Below are 22,167 nucleotides of genomic sequence, written 5' to 3' on the forward strand. Positions count from 1 at the left end.
TGTGTAGTCGGATAGACTGTACGCTTAGATGTAGACATACCAGTAGCCCTGATACTCAACATATTTATTATATATATATCATATCTTGGAGGATGGAAGGGGTCTCTGAAGGGGAGGAGTTTCAGGGGGACATAAACATAAAGTTATCTGGAACAAGGAAGGTATGGTTAGTACTCTTTGTAAATACTGTTTTTAGCTGAAGGTCAATAGCTTGCCAACATTTGTACTCAGACTACAGAAAAGCCTTGCCATTGTCCTGAGTCTGACCCAGGAAGCCTTGCTGTTACCCTGAGTCCAAGACAAGGAAGACCTTTCCATTACCCTGAGCCAGAGACATTAACATCATTGCCATGACCGTGCTCATGTCATGGAGTGTATTTATCCTCCTTACTCATGAGGCTATATTCCAGGGTAGGAGCTTGAAATCACCAATATTGCCCAATCTATGCATGTTAATGATAAGCACTAACTGCAAGCTGTAGCTATGACCTTTGCAGTTTGACGTATGACAGCAAACTTAGCACATAGTTATTTCCCTTTCTCTCAACTGCACAGATAAGATTCATTCTTCCCATCATTCTTACCTCAGCAGTCAATATTGTTTTTCTCTAAAGTTAACAGCCTCCATTTTAAGCTTCTTAGTTTAAGGAGCTGTTTTGCAGTTTTGTGGTATACTGACTTGTTGACATCTTGTACTCTGGGGCCATTATACAACTTGTACTTGCTGGGCAGTAAGATGAGCTGCTTCCCAGGAGGTGGTGGCCAGAGCGCAGATTTCATAACTCTGTGCAGAAGGACATGTGGGCTAAAAGTTGTTAATTATTTCTAGAATTTGCATTTCATATTACAGTAGCTAAAACTGCCAAGAGAATCAAAACTGTAGATAAAGGGAACTAACTGTTATAGGTTGCTTCATTTGATGCTCAGACCAACTCTTAAGCCTTAAAAACGGCTATGTGGTTGTAATAAGCGTGACTGCAAAGGCCGCCTGTAACCTCCTAGATAGGAAGCTGAAGCAGGAAGATTGATGGAGATGCCAATCCAAGCTACATAAGACGACTTCGGCCAGCCTGGGCTACAGCGTGAGACCCAGGCTTGCTTTGTTTGTGTCTGTTTGTTTGTTTGTTTGTCTTAAGGCATACTGTAAGTGGGTTTGGCTAGCTGGATAGCTTTACCTTTTCTTCTGTTTTTACAATGATTAAAAAACTAAATAAGAAGCCTTCAGTCTTTCATAAACAAATTATAATACTTACTGTCCTGTATTATAATACATTATAGTTGTTATATTCTATTTACTCACAAGTTGTTTTCATTTTCTTTAATTATTTTATCCTTGAAATAACTGTATGTTAGCTAAGACTAAAATACTGCTTTCACTTTTTCTAGAGAAAACAATCTCAGGGAAATTGCTTATTTGAGGTTAAGAGTCAAGTAGCAAAGAGAGCCTGGAGCTTCTGCCCTCAGATGTCAGCTCACACTCTGTCACTTGCCAGAGTGAATGTAAGGAATCTGATGGATTTAAATCTCTGCTTTTAAAAGGTTGAAAAATGAAGCAGAAAACAAAAGTAAAGCCTACCTGCTATTCTTTTATATGCCTGGAATTTTATAATTGGTTATTATATAATAAGGCTTTAATTTGTGATACTTTGTGTCTTCCTCCTGAGAATATAATGACAGTTGTAGTATTTATAGGCCAAAAAATATCTTCAAAAAAAGGCAACTGAGTGAAAACTGGTATAAAATACACATGCATAAATATATACATTATTCTCACTGTGAGTCACAGATAACATATTAATATTTGAAATATGAAACAAGCTAATTAGTTGATACATCTTTGGTAAAGCCACAATTTTATTTGGACTTATTGTACTTTTAATGTAAAAGAGTTTATTGTTAGTATTCTATAAATATAGTTCATATTTGTATAATATATACATTAAATGTTCATGTTTTCAGATTTAATGCTTTCTTAATCCATCTATACTTCCTGTCTCTAGTTTGGGGGAAAAATCACCTTAATTTAAATGAAAATCAGTCACTATTCACCACATACCTCCAGTTAGACTGATGGCTTCAGGGAACGTCGGCTAGTATTTTTGTATGGAACCTGGCACAAAGTACACTCTATAGATCATTGTCATTTAGCAATGACAAATGTCAATCATGATCAATCAAATGCTCACTTCGGGTTGATTTTGTTTTTATACCGGGGATGAATTTTCAGCCTTTCCAAAATTGTTTTTATTCAGCTCTGATCCACTTGTTAGTACAACAGAAGGGGAAAACGTGGCATTAATGAGGAAGGGTCTGTTCTACCTGTCTCTGGATCTAGAAGATCAGGGGCAAGGCTTAGACAGCAGGACCTTTTTCCTACCATTGGAATGAGTTGGGCTAACTGCTTTCAACAATGAAATTGTTCTGTCACAGGTTTTATACTATAAAAGCCTATGCTTTCATTTAGTCTCCCAACTTTACTGCTTTTAAAAGTACTAACACATCAAACTATAACTGTGGTCACTAATTGTAGCTTGCTCTCTGTCCTTTCTCTTGAACAGCTCAATGGTTATCCGGGACTTAACCTTACGTAGTGCTGCTAGCTTTGGCTCCTTTCACCTGATCCGGCTACTCTATGATGAGTACATGTTCTACTTAGTAGAGCACCGTGTTGCTCAAGTGACAGGAGAGACACCGATAGCAGTGATGGGCGAGGTAAGAGGGACTGCAACGGCTGTGAGTTACCGTTTGTGTTTTTATTATTCTTCTAAATGTTTGAAGCAGCCTCAGTCCTACAGGGACTAATTATATGTGTGGATTCAATCACAGAATTCTAAGGTTGAAGATTCTATCATGTCAGTAGAATGTTTTGTTTCATTATATGTACCAACAATAACAACAACAACAAAACAAACAAAACTTTGAGAAACACAAGACTTTAAAAACAAAAATACTATTTAAAAAAAAAAGAAAGAAAATCTATTGATAGGAGATAAAGACCAATGCTTCCCCCCAAACCCAAAAGTTAAATCTGTATTTCGTAGGTTCTTTCCTAGCCTTCAAGAAGGAAATGAATGGTTTTGCTTCAGAATGGCCATGATGGTGACAGTGGTGACTGATCAGTCTTATTATGTTGCAAGCATGGCTCTAATCCTTTGCATATAATAAAACACTTAGCAATGTATTATAATCCTCTGAAATTAAGTGATTCTTTTTCCTACTGTGTCAGTGTGCACCTAAGGCCAGTGCAGTAAACGGAGATGCTCAGTGGTTCTGTAGCTAGTAAACACTTTACTGAACACTTGGTCTGATTTTCAAGCCCATGCCTTTGATCACTAATGGTCTTTTTAGAATTTCTAGGTATTTATAAAAATGACTTATCCACACTGAGCATCAGAAATTAGTGATTCTTACAAGAACATGAATAAGAATTGGTTAATATAATGAGCAATAGATACAAATGCGGAAATAATTCAGCTCAGGCTCATTTTATTATAGTGAATTAGAGTACTTTATATCTTGGTGAATTATGTTATTTTAGACAAATATTACAAAATACTCAAAGCAGTAAAGCTGTTCATTTTTAATCTATGTATATATGGTTAGGCTTAAAAAGCAGAAGAAAGTAAAGGGCTGGGGAAATCACTCAGCAGGTAGTATGTTTGTTGCACAAGGCTGAGAACTTCAGTTCAGATCCCCAGTGCCCATGTGAAAAACCAGGTATGGCTATGTGCATCTGTAGTCACAGGACTAGGACATGGGAAAACAGAGTGATCAAGGGCTCACTAGCCAACCAGTCCAGCTAATAAGTGAGCATTGGGTCAGGAGAAACCTACCTCAAAATATTAAAATAGACAGTGTTAGTGGAAAATGTCACATGTTGATCTGCCTTACATACTTCCACAGAAACACAGTCACACACAGACACACACTGAGGAGACAAGGGGAGTTGTAAAGTTAAATTCTGCTAAATTACTGTTTAATAAGCATAAAAATAAAAGTATAGATAAAATCATCAAAATACTTTAAGCACTTTTGTAAGTTCTACTATAAATCACAAGTATCCTAATATAAGTAACCTGTATGTCAGACAGTCCTTTTTACAAACTTTGTAAGTGTATGAGTGCCTTTGTCTGTGTGTATGTCTGTGTACTATGTATATGCCTGGTGCCCAGGGAAGCCAGATCCCCTTAAGGCTGGGGTCGTAGACAGTTGGGAGCTGCCGTGTGGGTGCTGACGTGAGCCCAGGTCCTCTAGAAGAGTAGCTCGTGCCCTTCATGGCTGAGCTATCTCTCTATCCCTGGATGTCAAATCTTTCTAACAGTTTTAATATCCATCTTTTCCATTTAAAAATAGCATCCTTACAGTTTGATGATATATACATCTTTGCTTGATTATATTTAAATGATACTGAATAGATATGTGTAAGATGGAAAATGAAATACAGTAGTTTTTAAATAATAGGCCAAACAATTGGATGTTTCTTAAATTTGATCTTTACTTTAGCTCTATAGATATCTCCTTGCAAGATGTCCATTTGGAATGAAAGGTTTCTCACCTCAGGACTCAACACTTCTGAATGGATCTGTCTTTTAGTGCATTTAACATTTTGCCAAACACCTCTTGTTCTCTGGATCTTTACCAGAATGAACAAGATAATGAGAAAAGTGATTATTATTGTCACCATGTAGCTTTTCCTTTATGGTCTTTGCTTCACTTGTGTCTCTAAATAACAAAGGTATGAGTCCATCACACTGAAGGCTTAGCTACCTCCTCACATGAGCCTGCAGCCGGTAGGAGCTCTACAGAATTCAAGTGAGATACACTGTCAGCACTGTCACATAATCATTGTAGTAGACACTCTTAGCTACATGAATAGGCTGCAAATGAATAAGATAAGTTACAGCACAAGGCAAAGATATAGTAATAAATGTGGGTGTAACAATAAGACATAAATCAGAGCTCTAAATGTAATCCTAATCTGTTTGTTTACTGTACCTTACCCAGTTTGTAAAAAAAAATCCTTTTTTAGTATCTACATTAATGCACCATTCAGTCTACAAAGCAAACCAAGGCCAATCTTCTCCATTGAATCCCCCCATAGCACTATACTTTGAAGGATGTTTCGCTAGCATAGACTTTGGGCCTTAATTCTACTATCTTATCTAAAATTATTTTATATCTATGGAAAGGAGATGAATTGTCAAGGAACAAAAAGTCACCACCTCCCACCCACCACCATCCACTCCTTTACCCCCTTGGTCCCCACCACCTCATGCTCTTCTCATATATTATCCTAAACTTACCCTCACTTGCCCATTGGAATTTCTCTTCCCAAAGACCTGTTAGATATGGAGGAGCATGCATGCCTGTAACCCCAGCACTTGGGAAATAGAGACAGGGAAAACAAAGGATCGAGGCCAGCCTGATCTGAATATCAAACTTAAGGCACCAGTCTTTACTACATGAGTATTGTCTCAATAAATGAATGAATGAATGAATGAATGAATGAATTAAATAATTAATTAATTAATGTGGGGGGGGAGGGAGGAGGGGAGGGGAAGGGAAATGCCATTGTCAAACACCAGATTCACAAGTGCCTTCACACAGGATTAGGGACATCAGTCAGACCAGAGTATATTGAAATCCATAAAATTCACCATTTTTTGTAACTATAGCAACCACTTTTTAATCATCATTATTAATATAATCATAAAATCAATAATTGTTGGTATTGAGAAGGTATTGTATGCTTAGTTGAATTGTGCCCCTGAACTTCCTGATTGTATTTCTGTTTTGGTAGAGGTCACTATGGTCCTATCTGAGCATCATCTTGAATGTCTTTCTGTCTTCACCCATCTCCAAGTACTCACTAAGCCTTCTCAATCTCAGATCTCTCATAGTGTAGTCAATAGTGTAGTGTCTTATGCAGAAGCTGATTGAGTTATCCCCTACCTGAAACTTCTCTGTAGTTTACTCTTCTGTTAGTTAAGGAAGAAAATTCTCATCTTTGTACATGTTTGTAAAACTTGGCCCTGGCTCCCAGCCAGCCTTAGCCTCTCACTTCTGCTCCTCCTCTTCAGCCATGCTAGCCTTTTGTGCCTTTTCAACTACCAACTCTGTTGCATCATTAGACTAAATGCATCATGGTTATTTCTCCCTGGGGGCCTCATTTCACCTTTCTTTGTCCATTCTAATTTTTATTCTTGATTTAAACCCCAGTTCCTCAGTGAGGCCCAGTCCCCACTAACTGTTTTATATGATCCTCTTCTCTTAAGTTTAGACTTTTATTTTTTGTTCTAAAGCTACGCAATGGTAACTGCATGGTTCTCTGTATGGTTTGTAGAATTGAAGATGTAATGGCAGTAAAAGTTATGTAACAGAACTTTTGAATCAAAATCACTGAATTTGGGATAATCCATATTTCTCTGTGTTGAAAACCAGACTTCTTGTCTCTAAAATGAGTTAACTCATTACTTAACACCTCTGTTATGATTAGATATGACAGTGAACAAAATGAATTTTGACTCTGTCTTCAAGGAACTTGCGTTGCAATGGATATATATGTAAAGGCTGCTTTTATTCCTCAGATGGAGAGATGAGATGAGAGCCGTACCAAAGCTGTGCAAATACACAGCTTGGGCTGAGCCCAGAGCCTTTCTTTCTCTGTTCTAACAATCTCTAGTCCTAGGACTGGAATTTTCTAGCCTCCATACAATGTGATCTTCCAAGCTGACTGATTCAAATTGGCTTCTCTTAGCTTCTCACTGTTTGGCCTCAAAATAACCCTGGCAATTGTTCTAACTCTTCTGGCTTCTTCTTATTCTCTGGCTTCGACTGCCTCTTCTGATCTACACTGAACTGCATGAACTCATAAACAACCTCAACTCCTCTGCACTGACTCCCAACTAACATCCTCGCTTGGACTTCACTACTCTTAAATAGCTTCTGTTTCCTATGCTAACTGTCCTGTGAGAGTTGTCATATCCTATCTCTGACTCATTCTAGCAAATCTTTCTCTGATTCATCACTTTGTCTGCCCCTCACTTAGAGGTCACTCTCAAACATGGCTGCTTCCTTCTACAAAATAATTTTACCTTAATGGTGTGTACTAATGGTGTGTCTATATTCCAGCCAGTGGGATTAAAGGTGTGTGGCATGTCTGCATTCCACCCAGATTCCACACAGACCTTCGGTTAAGATCCTTTGCCAGCACAGCCGTGTTGCTGGATTAAAATTCCTCTACATAAATACTTATTGAGTAGCCTGTAACTACATAGCTACACATTCTCAGTGCTACAACAAGAGGGTTTAGGAGATTAGGAGGTGAGTGAAGCAAGGGGACAGTTCCTCTTGCCTGGGAAGACCATATAAGGCTTTCCCAAGGAAATAATATTAAGATGAAAAATGAAATACTCCTGTTGGTTTAGTTTGGTTTGGTTTGGCCTACATGATAGAAAACAGGGTTTATTTACAGCCAGAATTCATGCAGTTTTCACACGTTTATGTAAGTATTTTAAGTGTGCCCATAGGCTCTCTGGCAGTGGTGAGGTTTTACATGTGGGCATAGATAGACAAGTTATACCTGTCACACACCTGTTACACCTGGTAAATGAAAATTTCAAAAACCATAAAATACTCTGACAGGGAAAATTGAGAAAAGGGCCCCTTTTTAACATAAAGTGGCTATTTATAATCTGTTCAGAAGTCTGTGGTGTGTATGTCTTACATCGTAAATACACAGTTTACTAACATTCACTGAACGTGTCAAGTTTAAGTTGCTTCATAAATGATTACCCATGAGAAGCATTTTGTATTATATATTTAACATTAATTATATTTGAATTCATTTTATCATGACTATACCCACTATTATTAGTGTTAAACCTTATCAGTAGCCAGTGTTTCAAAGGAAAAAAAATTACGACCTAAGCATGGTACCACACACCTGTAATGTGGGCATTTCAAGTCTGAGACAAAGAATTGTGAGTTTGAGGGTAACGTGTTATAGTAATAAATCAAAATCTAAAAATAGAAGCAAAATGATCCATTAATTGTTTAGTTCTGACACAAATATGGAAAATAACCTACCTAATAACACCATCTGGAGAAAATATTTTCTGGATTCATTGAATTTAATATATTCAGAATGAAAGGGAGGGGTAAGAAAAAAACCTAAAATACGAAGAGAAACAGTGAGAATTCAGCAGACAGTCTTTAGGTTAAATGTGAGTAGAGGGTTCCCTTTCAGAGAAATCCAGCCAAGCACAGAGCATGGGAACTTACAGCTGGTGAGATGGCTCAGCTGTTAAAGGCTAGGCTCACAACCCTAACATCAACCAAAGGCAGTGTCAGTGAGCAGGACTCAGCAGCAGTGGGGAGTACACTGGAGCTCTCCCTGAGGGACAGCAGACTTACTTAAAAGCATATTGTAAAAGTAGGACTTGTATTACAAGTTGAGGTTTTTACAGAGAGCAAAAACTATCTGTATAACAGTAACTTAAAATGTATGGAATACTTGTCAAAGTCTGCTGTCATTTGTAATAGAGCTTACCATCACTTGCTAACATTTTAGTTGAAGTCATATCCTGTCACTTTTCTAGGTGTTCTGAGTTCACATTTATTATTACCCCAAACCTTGCAAAAGATGCATTGGTGTCAGCTGTCACCACTAAGGTCAACAAGAGTGAAAGTTGCACATCAGAAATGGCAAGTGATGAACAAAATGTTTCTGTCTCAGTAACCAATGCTGGTAATCCACATTTAGCCTTATCATCATGAAAATTGCTTGCATATATTAATAGGGACTATGTTATTAACCTTGTATTCATACCATACATAATACCCTAAACATACTACCCCAGACATAAAATGTGTGTGCATGCTCATTCTCTCTGATTGGGTGTAAACCAGATCCCTAGTATGCAACATTTTATCATTTTGTTCTAGGGCTTTTCTTAGGTTTTCATGGATGTCTCTTGATCATCCTCCTATCTTGTCTTTCCATTTTTCTGAGATATATAGAATTTGTAAACTAAATGCAATATTAATTTTAAGAAAAAAATTTAAAAAATTAAATTTTAAGAAATTTGCAATTGGAAAGTCAACTGTATTAGAAAACAACAAATTATACCTTTCAGCTCCTTCATACCCTTACACACACACATACACACACACACACACACACCAGTCCTAAATGACATTTTTTCAGAATCTGTGTTTTGATTTTAGCTCTATGTTTGCTTTTCTATATTTGCAAAATATGCTCAGACAACCTGGAAGTAAATGATGAGTCTCGTACCCTAGAGGAACTATGAAGAAGCCCTTCTTATGCCCACATCCACCCAATTCCTAGGATTGGCTCCTGGAAACTCTTCCAATGTTTCCTGCCTTTCTCCAGGCTTGTCTTTCCATTCATTGTCTCTTTGTGTATGAGAAGATTGCCTATTTATTACAGCATGAGAGAAGGACTTGATTTTGATTGTTTCATTATTTTATTATTATATTATGAGTCCAAAGCTACAGCCCTACCCTGAGGATCTCGGACATCAGCCCACTGTGTTTCCTCTCCTTTCCTGTTGGCTCGTACCTCTCTGTCCCCTCTTCTATGGGAATAGAGAGTATCCAACACTAAGTACTGAAAAACAGCCATTCAGGGAGATACGAAATGACAAGAGGACTGACTGCCAACTTATAGGACTTCTCTCTTTACTCAAGAAAATAAAGTTCTCAGTCCAAGTGGACATTCTTCTAGAATATTTCAGAAACCCTCTCCAAGGTGTTAGGTTCTTGTTTAAATGTTTAAACCTGAATTGCTGGAAGTGTGGAAAAGAGCAAAAATAGAAATCCAAGATTGCTTAAAACACTTGAACAACTGAAATAGTCACTGTAGACCTGAGTGACAGCTCAGCACATTAGCCTCTTCAGCAGTGCCTGTCACTGGGTTTAGAGAACTTTTTGACTGGTGGCTTCTTGAATAAACCCCAAAGGCAAAGACCAAGCTACTTGTCAGATTCCTGGACACAGATTAAGCATAACAGTGCCACCTACTGGTGTCTGTACCATACTCCATGATCCTGAGCCTACCTATCCCAAGTGACCCTAAGAAGTAAGTCTCTATTGTACTATGGTTCTTTGTTGCTGAGAAGGTGGTGGTAAACTGACTGTTCAAAGTGGGAAAGGTCTTTGTGTTGTTTATTCTGTTTTGTGACAGGAACTTGCTTTGTAGTTCATGCTGGCCTCCAGTTCATTGCAGTCCTCCTGCCTCAGCCCTCTGAGTGCTTATATTACAGATGTATATCTTCTGATTTAGAATAAGAAAGTTCTTTTCTTAAGGAAACTACACTTTTCTTTATGTCATTGTTTTACTAAAATACAGCTATCAAAGTATCAGGAAAGATGTTCTCAACAAGAATATGGGCCCTGAGTGAAAAATAGTGTAAGCTCTATAAATGTAACTCATATTTGTCTTGAAGAGAACATGTTTCCAACCCCCTCAATCTCATTGTCTTTCTAGGTAATCACTACTGGTGTGGTAGTTTGAATGAAAATGACCCCCTTAGGCTCTTAGGAAGTGGCATTATTTGAAAGGATTAGGATATAGGCTTTGTTGGTGTGGTTGCTGCCTTGTTGTAGGAAGTGTGTCACTGAGGGGTGGGCTTTGAGGTTTCAGAAGTCCAAGCCAGGCCCAGTGACTCTCTCTCTCTTCCTGTCACCTGTGGATCCACATGAAGAATTCTCAGCTAATTGTCCAGCACAATGTCTGCCTACATGCCACCATATTTCCTGCCATGATAATAATGGACTAAACTTGTGAACTATAAGCCAAACAAAATTAAATGTTTTCCTTTATAAGAGTTGCCATGGTCATTGTCTCTCTTCACAGCAGTAAAGCCCTAACCTCAGACAGCTGGTTCTAATCAAACTCCATTCCTTCTCTCCTATAATAAATTAAGGCTATTCTTTGCTATTACATATTATGCATGGTCTCAGTGGGAACTAATCAGTTCAAGAACAGGCTTTCTTTCTCTTCTATACATAGTTTTTTATTTGTATGAAGCTTGTTCTTACAGCTTCAACCTGACATTTGCAGGACCAGGGGTATCATGTGTCTAAATATTTCAGACATTTTGAACCAACTATAAATAAAATCTGCTCATCCATCTACTTTTAACAGATCTAGCTTGATAACTAAGGACATATGGCTTACATTTAACGTTCCATCTCCTCCAGTGTCCGTGCCAGAAAATAGAGACACAGATGCAGCCGGCCTCCGCCCTTGCATACCTCTTTTCTCTTTCACTCATCTTATCATGTGTGAATCCCTCAGGCTAGTGTTCAGGATTTTTCTGCACCTTGCAAATGAGTTGGCTGAACCCCACCCCCAAGTCTGAAGAGGTTTGCATAGGCCTGAGAAGGAACTCAAGGCCATTGGGCAGGGAATTCTGAGATTCCAGAAAACATCAGTATGATAGAAAGGTAGACTGTAGGAGGGAAACAAGCTCCAAAGAGCAACCTCCACCTGACTCCTAGGGGGAACAAAGCAGGACTCTCAAGTGGACTCAGGACGGAGACTTCTGCTCTGGCTTCGGCCTGGTGACAATAGGCAAAATTCCTACATTTGAAACTATTTCCTTCCCAAAGCAACTATAGCCATGCTCTCTAGTGACGGGTCTTTTAGAGATTTTGAAACATTGTGAAGATACATTTGCTGCTATATCCCCAGGGAAGAAAACCTGAACAGTTAAAGTTGCATGTTGAATATGCTGCAGTATGTGAGGATATACAGGCATGTTGCAACGGCACCAGGCCAGCCTCAAAGAGCAGGCCATCAGCAATGAAAGCTGCCATTGTATGGAGGAAAGTAACACAAATCTTTGTCTTTTTGTCAGTTTCAGTGACAACTCTTAGAGAATAGATAGAAAGGCACGTGTATAGGAGGAAGCAACCAAGGAGCCCAATTACTTTTCCAATAAAAATGAGTATTTCCTGCAGAATAAAGTTGGAAATTACTGTAAGTCTACAACTCTCTCCCAGTTGTGAAATTCTTTACCACTGCTAACTGCAAAATGGTTCTCCTTTGATAGATATTTAAGAAAAATAATGCCCAGAACACCTTAAAATTCAGAATTTAAGTCCTACTTCTTGTGCAAAAGCATCTGAAATAGCTGTCACTACTTGACCTTAACCTTAGTTAACAAAACATAAAGCACTGACCAACGTGGAGCTTCATGTGACTTATGCAATCTAGAATGTTCCAAAATCCAAGCCAGTGACAGTGTTAAAAGATTATGATTGGCTCAGGAAGTTCTAAATGTACTTGTGAACACTTTCCCTACGTCTGTGTGGGAAGCTTTAAAGGGCCATATTTCTTTCCTTACTTCTCAGAGTGGAAGAAGAAGCAATTGGCCAACTTATCTGAGCTGCCCACCACTTCTAGTTGCATGATCTCCACCCGCTTTGAAAACACTCTGCACATATATGCCATGTCCACGTGCAGGCTTGGCCTTCTCGTGGTGTTTGTTTCCATCATAAAGATAGTAATCAGTGTAAAACCATCAGTTCCAGCCTCAGTCCTACATAGAATGTATAGGTCAGCAATCTTAAGCCAAAGCCTAACAGGCTAGGTAGGATTCCTACAGCCTCTTCATCTGGGAGGTATTCATCTTGAAATCATCCTCTAATGATTACAGGACAAAATTTTAGGGTTCTATCCACAGTGTTGGGAAACTGAATGTGAAGACAGTCTGGTTTTGTCTCTGTTCTATGCTGTTTGATAAACGCACATATTTAATCATGATGATAACCTTGTCTAATTCATAGAGAAGAACATTAGACACTTTGAAGAGTGTAATTTGCCTAGGGACACATAGTTTATAATGGCAGAATTGTGATTTAAATGCAGCCAAGCTTGTCTATAGCTTGTGTTTCGTTGTCCTGCTCAACTCATCACTTTAATTTAAATTGCACAGTTAAAACGTTATATGTATTCTTGGTTGAGTCTTCGTTTTGTCATCATTAAAATAAACCTCTAAAGACTATTTCTAGGACTATCATGAGGGTTAAGTTTGGTGAACTGAATGTGGAGTCATACAGTGAGAGCAGGATACAGCCTTTTCCTCCATGAGACCCAAGCCACATCACCCACTGCAGCAACAGAGACCTGGGAAGCTCACTTGTGTCAGCGCCACACTGTGATGTTGTGAGGTCTCCACTGTTAGAGCCCTTACAGGCCCAGTTACTGGCAGTATGAGGTAGACAGGATAGATAGAGAGGCAAACAGACACATGGTAAGTACTTGAGCTTACTTCCCTCCCCTTTGTATAAGGTTATAAAGATTGAAATTCTATGCATTGCCTAAGATTGTGTCTGATTGCTTTTTATTAAGATTTAGATTTTTTTAATTGATTGTGTATGTATAATCTCAAGCAATAATTTGTATAATAATTAGACCATCACTTTTTGGGTCAACAAAGGTGAACTCAGACACTAAGATAAACAGAAAAGATAACAACACGTATTGCAGGCATTAATAATATTGTATTGTTACAGAAAAATAGCTCACAGTCTTTGAATACTGAATCAAATAATCCATAGAATTACAAAGAATCTAGCAGCATTCTTTGGTATGTAGCCAAAGTGATAATCAGAGGCAAATTAATTCAATGATTTGAAAAGCACAACCAACAAAATAAAATGGAAAAATAGCTCAGTTAGAAAGAAAACGCCAGTGTTGGGTAAGGGAATCAATATACTTAGGTCTAGATAGCCATAGGCAGGCGTGAATTCAAAGTTAACTAATAGGAATGATTGGAATGCTTTCTAAGTGCTTGTAAAAGGGCAACAGTAAGGGGAGAGTCTGTATGGACTGTGAACTAAATGATGTGGTACTGCATGTCTATAATCTCAAGTTCTAGGCCAACTTCAGATAAATAGTGAGTTCAAGACTAAGCTGGACTACATGAGATCTGCTCTCAAGACAAACAGAAAGGACAAATGAGCAAATAGAAACCATGTTAAGAGAAACTTATAGTTAGATGGTGTCTTAATTAGCATTTTTACTGCTGTGAACAGACACCATGACCAAGGAAAGTCTTATAAAGACAACATTTACTTGAGGCTGGCTTACAGGTTCAGAGGTTCAGCCCATTATCATCAAGGCGGGAGCATGATAGCATCTAGGCATGCATGGTACAAGCAGAGCAGAGGGTTCTATATCTTTTCATGAAGGCTTCCAGCAGAATACTGGCTCCCAGGTAGCTAGGACAAGGGTATTAAAGCCCACACCCACAAGGCCACACCTCTCAACAGTGCCACTCCCTAGGCCAAATATATACAAACCATCACAGATGGTTGCTTTGGTGCTTGCCTTTAATCCTAGAACTCAGAAGACAGAGGCAAGTGGACTCTTGAGTATGAGACCAGCCTGGTCTAAGTAGAGTATGAGGCCAGCCTGGTCTAAGTAGTGAGTTCCAGGACAGCCAAGCCTGTATAGAATGAAGACCTTGTCTTATAAACAAAATAAATCTAAAAGCAAACAACAACAACAAAATGAGAGAGAGAGAGAGAGAGAAAGAGAGAGAGAGAGAGAGAGAGAGAGAGAGAGAGAGGGGTTGATTTATATTGCTTTCTAATTAATGTGCTTTTTGGTGCCTATTGGAACCTAAGGATCTTGATCAGCAGTAACTAGCAAAATACATTCATATATATAGACATCCACGTCTTCCCACATAGGTGTATGTGAAGTTGTAGCTACTGCCAACACAAGCCTACACCATAAGACCAGCATGCCCTTCGCCTTGAGTCTATAGACTACCCCTGCAGTAGCTGACCCTTGTAGAGGAGTAGGCTTCTGCAGCTGAGATTTTAATCACTCTATGGCTTATCCACTACTGGTGATCAGGGTCAGTAGGAATGCTCACAAAGGTGTGATAACATTTATTGTGGATTCTGCCATACACATGGCCTGTAGTCCTTTCACATGCCAGCAACTGGGCATCCAACTGTGTCTGCTATACAATCATGGGGGAGAGGTGCAAACAAACCAAGCTATTCTATCCCTTATAGAATGGCTTTAATGTTAGAGCTGCTCTCTAGGACTTCACTGGGATGAATAATTGAAGGGTGCTCCAGTCTTCCAGCCCATACATTTTAACATTCACAATTTTAGCTTCTACTTTGTTCTCCAGACTGATTGCCTTGCATCATACTGACAGTTTTCACCTCTGTGATTCTAATAGACTTCTTAGGCACATGAAACCTCACCATACTGGGAAAAACTACTTCTCAATTGCTTGGTCTCTATCAGGCATATGCCGTAGGTCTCTTAGAAGGGCACCTAATGCAGAGGTGCCCTGGCCATGTGCAGCTTCCCACTCACACTTCATCCAGTGCTGATATCACCATGAACTTATAGTCTGTCAGCCTGCCACAGACTAGAGCAATTGTGTATCCTCGTGGGTGTCTGTAGCTCTCAGGGGAATCCAGTATTGGATCTCTGGTTGGGGTTTACAGGAAGTAGTTTCTCAGAAGTCTTTTTCGTCAAAAAAACAGAGCAAGTCTGCATGTCTTCTGTACCATGCCTTGTCTGTAACTCAGTCTGGTTCTGAATTTACAGCATTTCCTGTTCATCTGGCTTACAGAATTTTAATTCCCATGGATTGAATGCCATACATTTTCTACAAAAATGTAGAAACCCCTTAATTTATATATTTTTAACCCCTTAATTTATATATTTATATTCCTTACTAAAGTGTGAAATTTCTATATCCCTCTCACTGTTCCCACTCCCAAGATCTCTGTTTCTCTTTCATAATGTTGATGGACATGCCTGACCTAGTGTAATACCACATACTTACTATGATGTTAGGCCGATCAAGTCACTGTTTTCCATAGCTATAGAATAAACTCCAGTTTCTCTGCCCTGACACAGCCAGGTATGAGTTTTGTTTTGTGAGGCTGAAATGGAGGGATCAGTGCACTTGTGTGGTAAGTGCGTGTTTGCTCCTCACTGAGTGTGTCAGGCACTACACAGAGGTTTGGAGTGTATTTGATGACAAAGTCCTCATGCACCCGTATTATAGTTAGAAAACACATTGGATGAGCAAATTAAGTCAGCACCGCAGATTCCTGCAGGTGGCCATGTGAGGCACATGATGGGGCAGATACTGGGAGCCCTGGGGGTGAGGTATTTAGGTGGGTGGTGGGGTTGGGGGGGGGAGACTTCTTTAAGTGTATGGAGAAAGTGACCCATGAGGCCAGACCTTCTTGGAAGAAAGCACACCACATTCTGACCCAGTAGTAAATACAGTCGGTACATGTGACATCGACGATGAGTAGCTCCTCTCTGCTCCATCCTCTCCACAGCAGGGAATGTCTGGAACTCGAGCTTTCCAGAACTCTGAGCTTTCTTGTGAGTCCTCTTGTTAGTTTCCTAAAATCCTGGTGTGACCAAGCTCCTGAGATCCTGTGGTCCTGGGCATGTTAGAACACCTGAGAGTCAAGCTTCTCCTGGATGTTGTGGAACTGGATGTGGAGCTAGTGCCCAAGGTCTGCTCAGGGCACTGGCTCAGACTGGAAGGAACCTCAAAATGTGTTACGTGTTCATTAAATGTTCATCTTAAAAAAAAACACATGGACTGACTCTGAATCTTACCCAGCTTAACTATAGGGTTGAAGTTCATTCTCCCTACCATTTATCTATACATATACATACATAGTCCTCACATGTCAAATGTGTTAAAAAAAAATCTCCCCATGGGCTTTTAAAACTTCCCCTCTTCTTCACTGGATTCTTTAATTCCAAATGCACTGTCTTCCTTGGCTGTGTGTGTAGAACTTCATCATTAATCACAGAGATGTGTTAGCAGTGGCTCTGCTGCTCTGTGTTGTTCAGCACAGGGCATCATGAAAAGCACTCGAGTGTGTGTGTGTGTGTGTGTGTGTACGCGCTACTTTGAAAATGACAGTAACAATCTGTGGTCCAGGTATTTGGATTTTATTTCCAGCATTATAAATAACCAACCACTTTCAAGTTAAACATAAACTTTCTAAGGAAAACTTTTGTAGGTGATAACAAACAATTTTGAATTTTTTCCATTAACAAGTGCAATATAATTTGAATCACCTTATTCCAAAAATTAAAAATGTTTCAAAATCCAGTGGTTTTGAGTGCCACAGTAACACTACAAGTCAACCGCCCTGGCTTCATGTGATGTCATAACTCAGGTACATAAAAAATATATATTATTTACAATTGCCATCAGGTAGGTATATAAATTGTATATGTTTGCAAGTATTCTAACATTGGCAGAAAATCTCTGAAATTTGAAACCCTTTTGCTCCCAAGTATTCAGATAAGGGATGCACAGCCTGTCCTCACCTTTTTAATAAGCAGAGATGTGCTTAGAGCTATAAGCTGCCAGTTTCAAGAACTAGATTCTAAAAATTATTAAATGAAACTCCAAGTGTGCCATCAGTCAAAGATAACATAATGCTTCTCAGCTTTGAACATTCTGTTTATAGTCCTGAATGTTTAACTAAGACCCAAGGTGGGTAAGTAATCCCTTTGACTGTTGCTTGTTTTATATTCTGTGATTGAAATCTCGTAAATTACTTATATTGTGAATTTTATTTAAATGTACATCGAGTTCTGGCCCATGTGCTCAGAGTCTTCTTCAGAACAACAGTTGAGTAGCTGTGATTCTGTTGCCCTGAAAGATACAACTGTGAGGCAGTGGGAGGCCAGCTCCAGCCGATGCAGGAGGGGTTACTTGTCTTGGAAGCCTCTTCCCTTAGAAGCACTCACCTAGGAAAGCTGCTTAACAGTAGATTAGCCATGGAGCGGGATGTCTCTCCCTACCTTCTTTTGTAGTGCTAAGAACCATAAGGAGTAAAAGAATATACTATTACAACTGTCCAAAAATGTGGCAAAGATGAATTTGATTTGAACATGGAACTCTTTATAAGCAAGTAAGAAAGTTCAAGTCTGAGTGTACTAAATAAAAATATGAATTCATAATTGGAAGTGAGATGGCAGTATGAACTTTCTGGAATGATGCATAAGCTTACTCTGAAGTCACTGTCAATGAGGAATATTCCAGAACCCTGACTTGCAAATAAATGTATATGCGCTCAAGGTAGCTACTCTGGAACATAATGCTTGTTTAGGTGGAAAAAGAAACAATGTGCGCATGTTTGCAAAACAAGATCAGTTTTATTACTTTATAGACATACCTTGTAGATGAAAAATATACTCCTATCATGGAACTCTTTATAAGCAAACTTCTGAATGTAAGTAGAATTTCTGTCTCATCCTTTTTAAGTCTGCTGAGAAATCTGAATTTCTAATAACTACTTTGAAAGAAATACTGTTGACTCTTTTCTAAAAGCAGAGGCTTTGCGTCGCACTTCGCTTCCTTTGGATTAGCTTTGTACCTCCGCTAGTCAGTTTTTATTTAGTGTATCTATCTTTGTTCCCCCTGAGAGACTCAAAACGTACTTTCTTGCTTTTAAATTACCATCAAGCTATTTAACCAAAGTAGAAAGCCCATGGCTATTAACTGTTCCTGATGCTGAGAGCTCTTTTCCGTTGCTTGTAGCAAGTGCTTTTCCTTTTGTAAAAGTGGGGCCTCGTGTCTTAGTAAACAAAAGTATCAGTTAATTTAGAGAAGGCTCAGATTTTTTAAATGTGACCTAAAGAACATTTCTTCTCTAGAGAGCCCATTGTATTTGTCAGTCTCATGGAGGAGAGAGCCTCCAGCACTTCTAGACCATGCTCTAGCAGTGGCAAAGGCTCTAGCTGGACTCACTGGCCGAGCATGGGGAGAGGACCTAACTATGCTGCTTTCTTGGGCTTTTTCACATCTATTTCACCACATCCATCATCATCCTGGTCAGTCAGGCCTGATTCTTCATTGCTGAATTGAAATTAAAGTAAAACGGAGCCTGGAAGCCAAAGAAAATTGTTACCCTTTCTCAAAGAGGTGAAGGCAGCTCAATCTCGACATATTTTAAACGTCAGATTTGACACATTTGATTGGAAAATTGTGTGACCTGTGTAGTTAGGGATCAAAATGGTCACTGGTTCATACTTTTAAAAAGTCATGAAGTGGTAGTTTTTACCACAGACTGATAGAATACTATTTTATTCTGTCAAGTAGTAACTATTACACAAATGCCTATTATTTTGCAGTTTGGTGATTTAAATGCTGTGTCTCCCGGAAATCTGGATAAAGGTAAGAACTGAAAATTCTTAACGGCTTTTTGACTGAGCTCCTGTGAGCAGAAACAGTATAACTGTGCAACACTCTGATCCTCTGGGCGTAGCAAGCAGAGCCCATGTAAGTGAGAGCAGCAGCTGTCTGTGGCATCAGTCCTGATGTTACTGTTCCTTCCCTCCAGCCTCAAGTCTTCTTCCTGTGAAGTGTATTGAATGCAGAAGGTTGGATTAAATGCAGCTCCAGAGTCTCTCAACTTCTTGACAGAAGCTCAGTATAAATAACAAATTATTGACCATGGCCAAAACCCTGGAGAGAAATTCTAAAATTGGACTAGAGGATTTTAGTCAAGGCAAGAAAAAGAGCCCTTACCTTACCCTGTAGTCAGCTAACTTGTCAGTGGAGATAGAATTCCGAGGTAGTAGTGATGTCCATGGTAGAAAGCAGGGTCAGTAGTAGTTTGGTAGAGAAGGATACATAGATTCTAACCAGAGCCTCTGGGAAAACAGGCCAGAGGAAGGGCTTGGGAGTCTGCGAGGAGATGCAACAGTTTTCCTGAGTGCTGACCCAAGGTTCCCAGCGTGCCCTGTTCATTGCGTTAGAGAGCCATGTTTGTATCATCTCTCTTGGGACACCCCTCTCTGAGACCTGCACGTTATTACTGTGCTTGGCCTAATTTCCTTTAAGTATCCGAACAGGAAAATTAGAAAGTTAGACTTCTCCAGTTGTGTTACCATTTCAAAGGTACAACCCGTAGAATTGCAGTCATAACCCTCAGAAAACTAAATGGGTAATCATTCACCCCCAGCTTTCTTCATAAAGTGAGGCATCTGAAGGTTTGGTTAATTTGAAGAGTAGCTCATTGTAGCTTTTGTGCAGCAGATTCCACAAACTCCAGTGGACTCTCAGAATCAGAGCACAAATGTCTATAAACTTGCTTGGGTGTCTTGAGAGACTGGAGAAAGGGCTTGCTTTACAGATGGCTTTGTTGTCTCTCTGAAGGATCCCTGTCACTCCGATGACACACCCAAGTCAGGCAGATCTGGAACTCTTGAGTTTGTTCGGAGTGCTTTCTCAGGGCTATTTCCATCTGCAGCAAGGTGAACAGAGGGGCCTTCCTTCCATTCTTCCCATCCCTGCCCTGCTCACAGTGGGGTTCATCCCCTGCCACTTCTCCCTACCTGCTTTTGATGGTTTTTCCGGACAGGTCATCTGCCATCACCTTTCTAATGGGGCACAGCTGTTTCTGTTTACCCCTAACCCTCAGGCTTCCCCAGGCTGCAAGTGAAATGGGACGTTTTTGTGAGCTTTTCCCACAAAATGAGTTATATCGAATGTAATAAAATTTGGTAGAAAGTAAATGTTTTATATGTTTAATTTCTAAGAATGAATTGCAAGTATTTATAGTATTAATGCTGCCAAGAAACAAATCCTTTGTGCAGTGTTTAAATCTCATAGTACAACTTCATTGTAGCTTTTTTCTTAGCAGATGAATTAAGAATTTATTCAGTTTGGTGTTTGCTGTCTGTAGAGCAATAGTTATACAATAGTTAGATCACAAGAAGTAGTTACACTTTGGGGCGGCACAGGCCTCATCTACGTTAAGTCAGCAAGGAAAAAACATAGTGTAAAGTTTTGTGTGTACCTCCCACCCCCCAGGCCAGTATAATATGCCCAAGTGACTACTTTATGATGCAACAAGTTACGCCATTATTTAATACAGAAATTTTATGTAAAATTCCATGAGAGGAGAAAGCTTATGAGTTTTTACAAACCTTGAACACCGAGGTTTCACAATGACCTGGCACACACTGAGGTGGTTCTGAAACATGCACTGATGCCTGTTTCTCTTTTGTCTCCTGGTGGTATTTGTTTGTGTAGATGAAGGCAGCGAAGTAGAAAGTGAGATGGATGAAGACCTGGATGATTCTTCGGAGCCTCAGGCCAAAAGGGAGAAAACCGAGCTGAACCAGGCCTTCCCAGTGGGCTGCATGCAGCCTGTGCTGGAGAGTGCTGTGCAGCCCAGCCTCCTGAACCCCCTGCACAGCGAGCACATCGTCACGAGTACACAGACCATCAGGCAGTGCAGCACCACGGGCAACACCTACACTGCAGTCTAACAGCAGGAAAGCAGATTTCTCCAGCTTATCTAACCCCACTGATATTGGGCTTAAGCTGAAATTTTAACAAGCCTGAAGGTTGACTGTTGTCAAAAGTCTATCTGTGCTGAACATTACCTTTTTGGAGTTGTGAAATGGAATGGGTGTATGTATTTTTCCAGGTCTTTTTTTTTTTAACACAAATTATTCGCCTTTTAATAATAGAGCCCCATCCCCCCTTAGTTTCAGGTGTCAAGAAGGATTTTTACAACACTTAATGTCATTGTTTTTGTTTTCTCATAATTAAAAAGTAATTTACATTTTGTAGCTTAAAATATTTTATTGTTGATTGTTAGTCTTGGTGTATGATTTTATGTGTAAGTTTTTTAATTAGATGCACTTCTGTGAAATATCAAAAGAAATGAATTTCTTTGATTTACACTGGAGGCATGCCCATTTGGCAGCAGATGCATCAAATTTGCTTCTGAAAGGTGCTTTTCATTGGACAGAACCATAAGACACTATTTTGATAACATTTTGGAGTATGGAGAGAGAATACAGAGCGTTTTTATTATAGTGGTAGAGGGTTGGGAAGGTCATCTATTTTTCTCTGAAAAAAAATTGAGCTGTGCATTTATCAGTTCAGGGTAACTGACAGAATTGCAAGAGATTATGCTAATATGTACATAATTTGTGTACATAATTATTAAACCACGTTAACAATGCAAGCTTCCGTTAGACACTGACTTTTAACTATTGTTTGTGTACCAATTCCTCTGTTTAAAGACTACTGATTCTGTATTGGAACCACTGTACAGATGCATTCTGCTGTTAAGTGGGGCTGTTATAGTTAG

At 39.3% G+C, this 22,167-nt stretch overlaps 1 protein-coding gene across 1 annotated transcript in view; it reads left to right on the top strand.

The window, feature by feature from the left end:
• Rfx3 (regulatory factor X3) overlaps positions 1-21,534 on the top strand; it is a 142,919-nt gene extending 121,385 nt beyond the window's left edge. Inside the window, exons 14-16 of the mRNA XM_028764064.1 lie at positions 2,559-2,712; positions 19,190-19,232; positions 21,096-21,534. Of these exons, the coding sequence (XP_028619897.1) occupies positions 2,559-2,712; positions 19,190-19,232; positions 21,096-21,334 (436 nt within the window). The 3' untranslated portion in view covers positions 21,335-21,534. The remainder of the gene's footprint in view (positions 1-2,558; positions 2,713-19,189; positions 19,233-21,095) is intronic.
• The last annotated feature ends 633 nt before the right edge of the window (positions 21,535-22,167 follow it).

This window comes from Grammomys surdaster, unplaced genomic scaffold (genome assembly GCF_004785775.1).
Source record: "Grammomys surdaster isolate TR1022 unplaced genomic scaffold, NIH_TR_1.0 141, whole genome shotgun sequence".
Classification (NCBI taxonomy): domain Eukaryota; kingdom Metazoa; phylum Chordata; class Mammalia; order Rodentia; family Muridae; genus Grammomys; species Grammomys surdaster.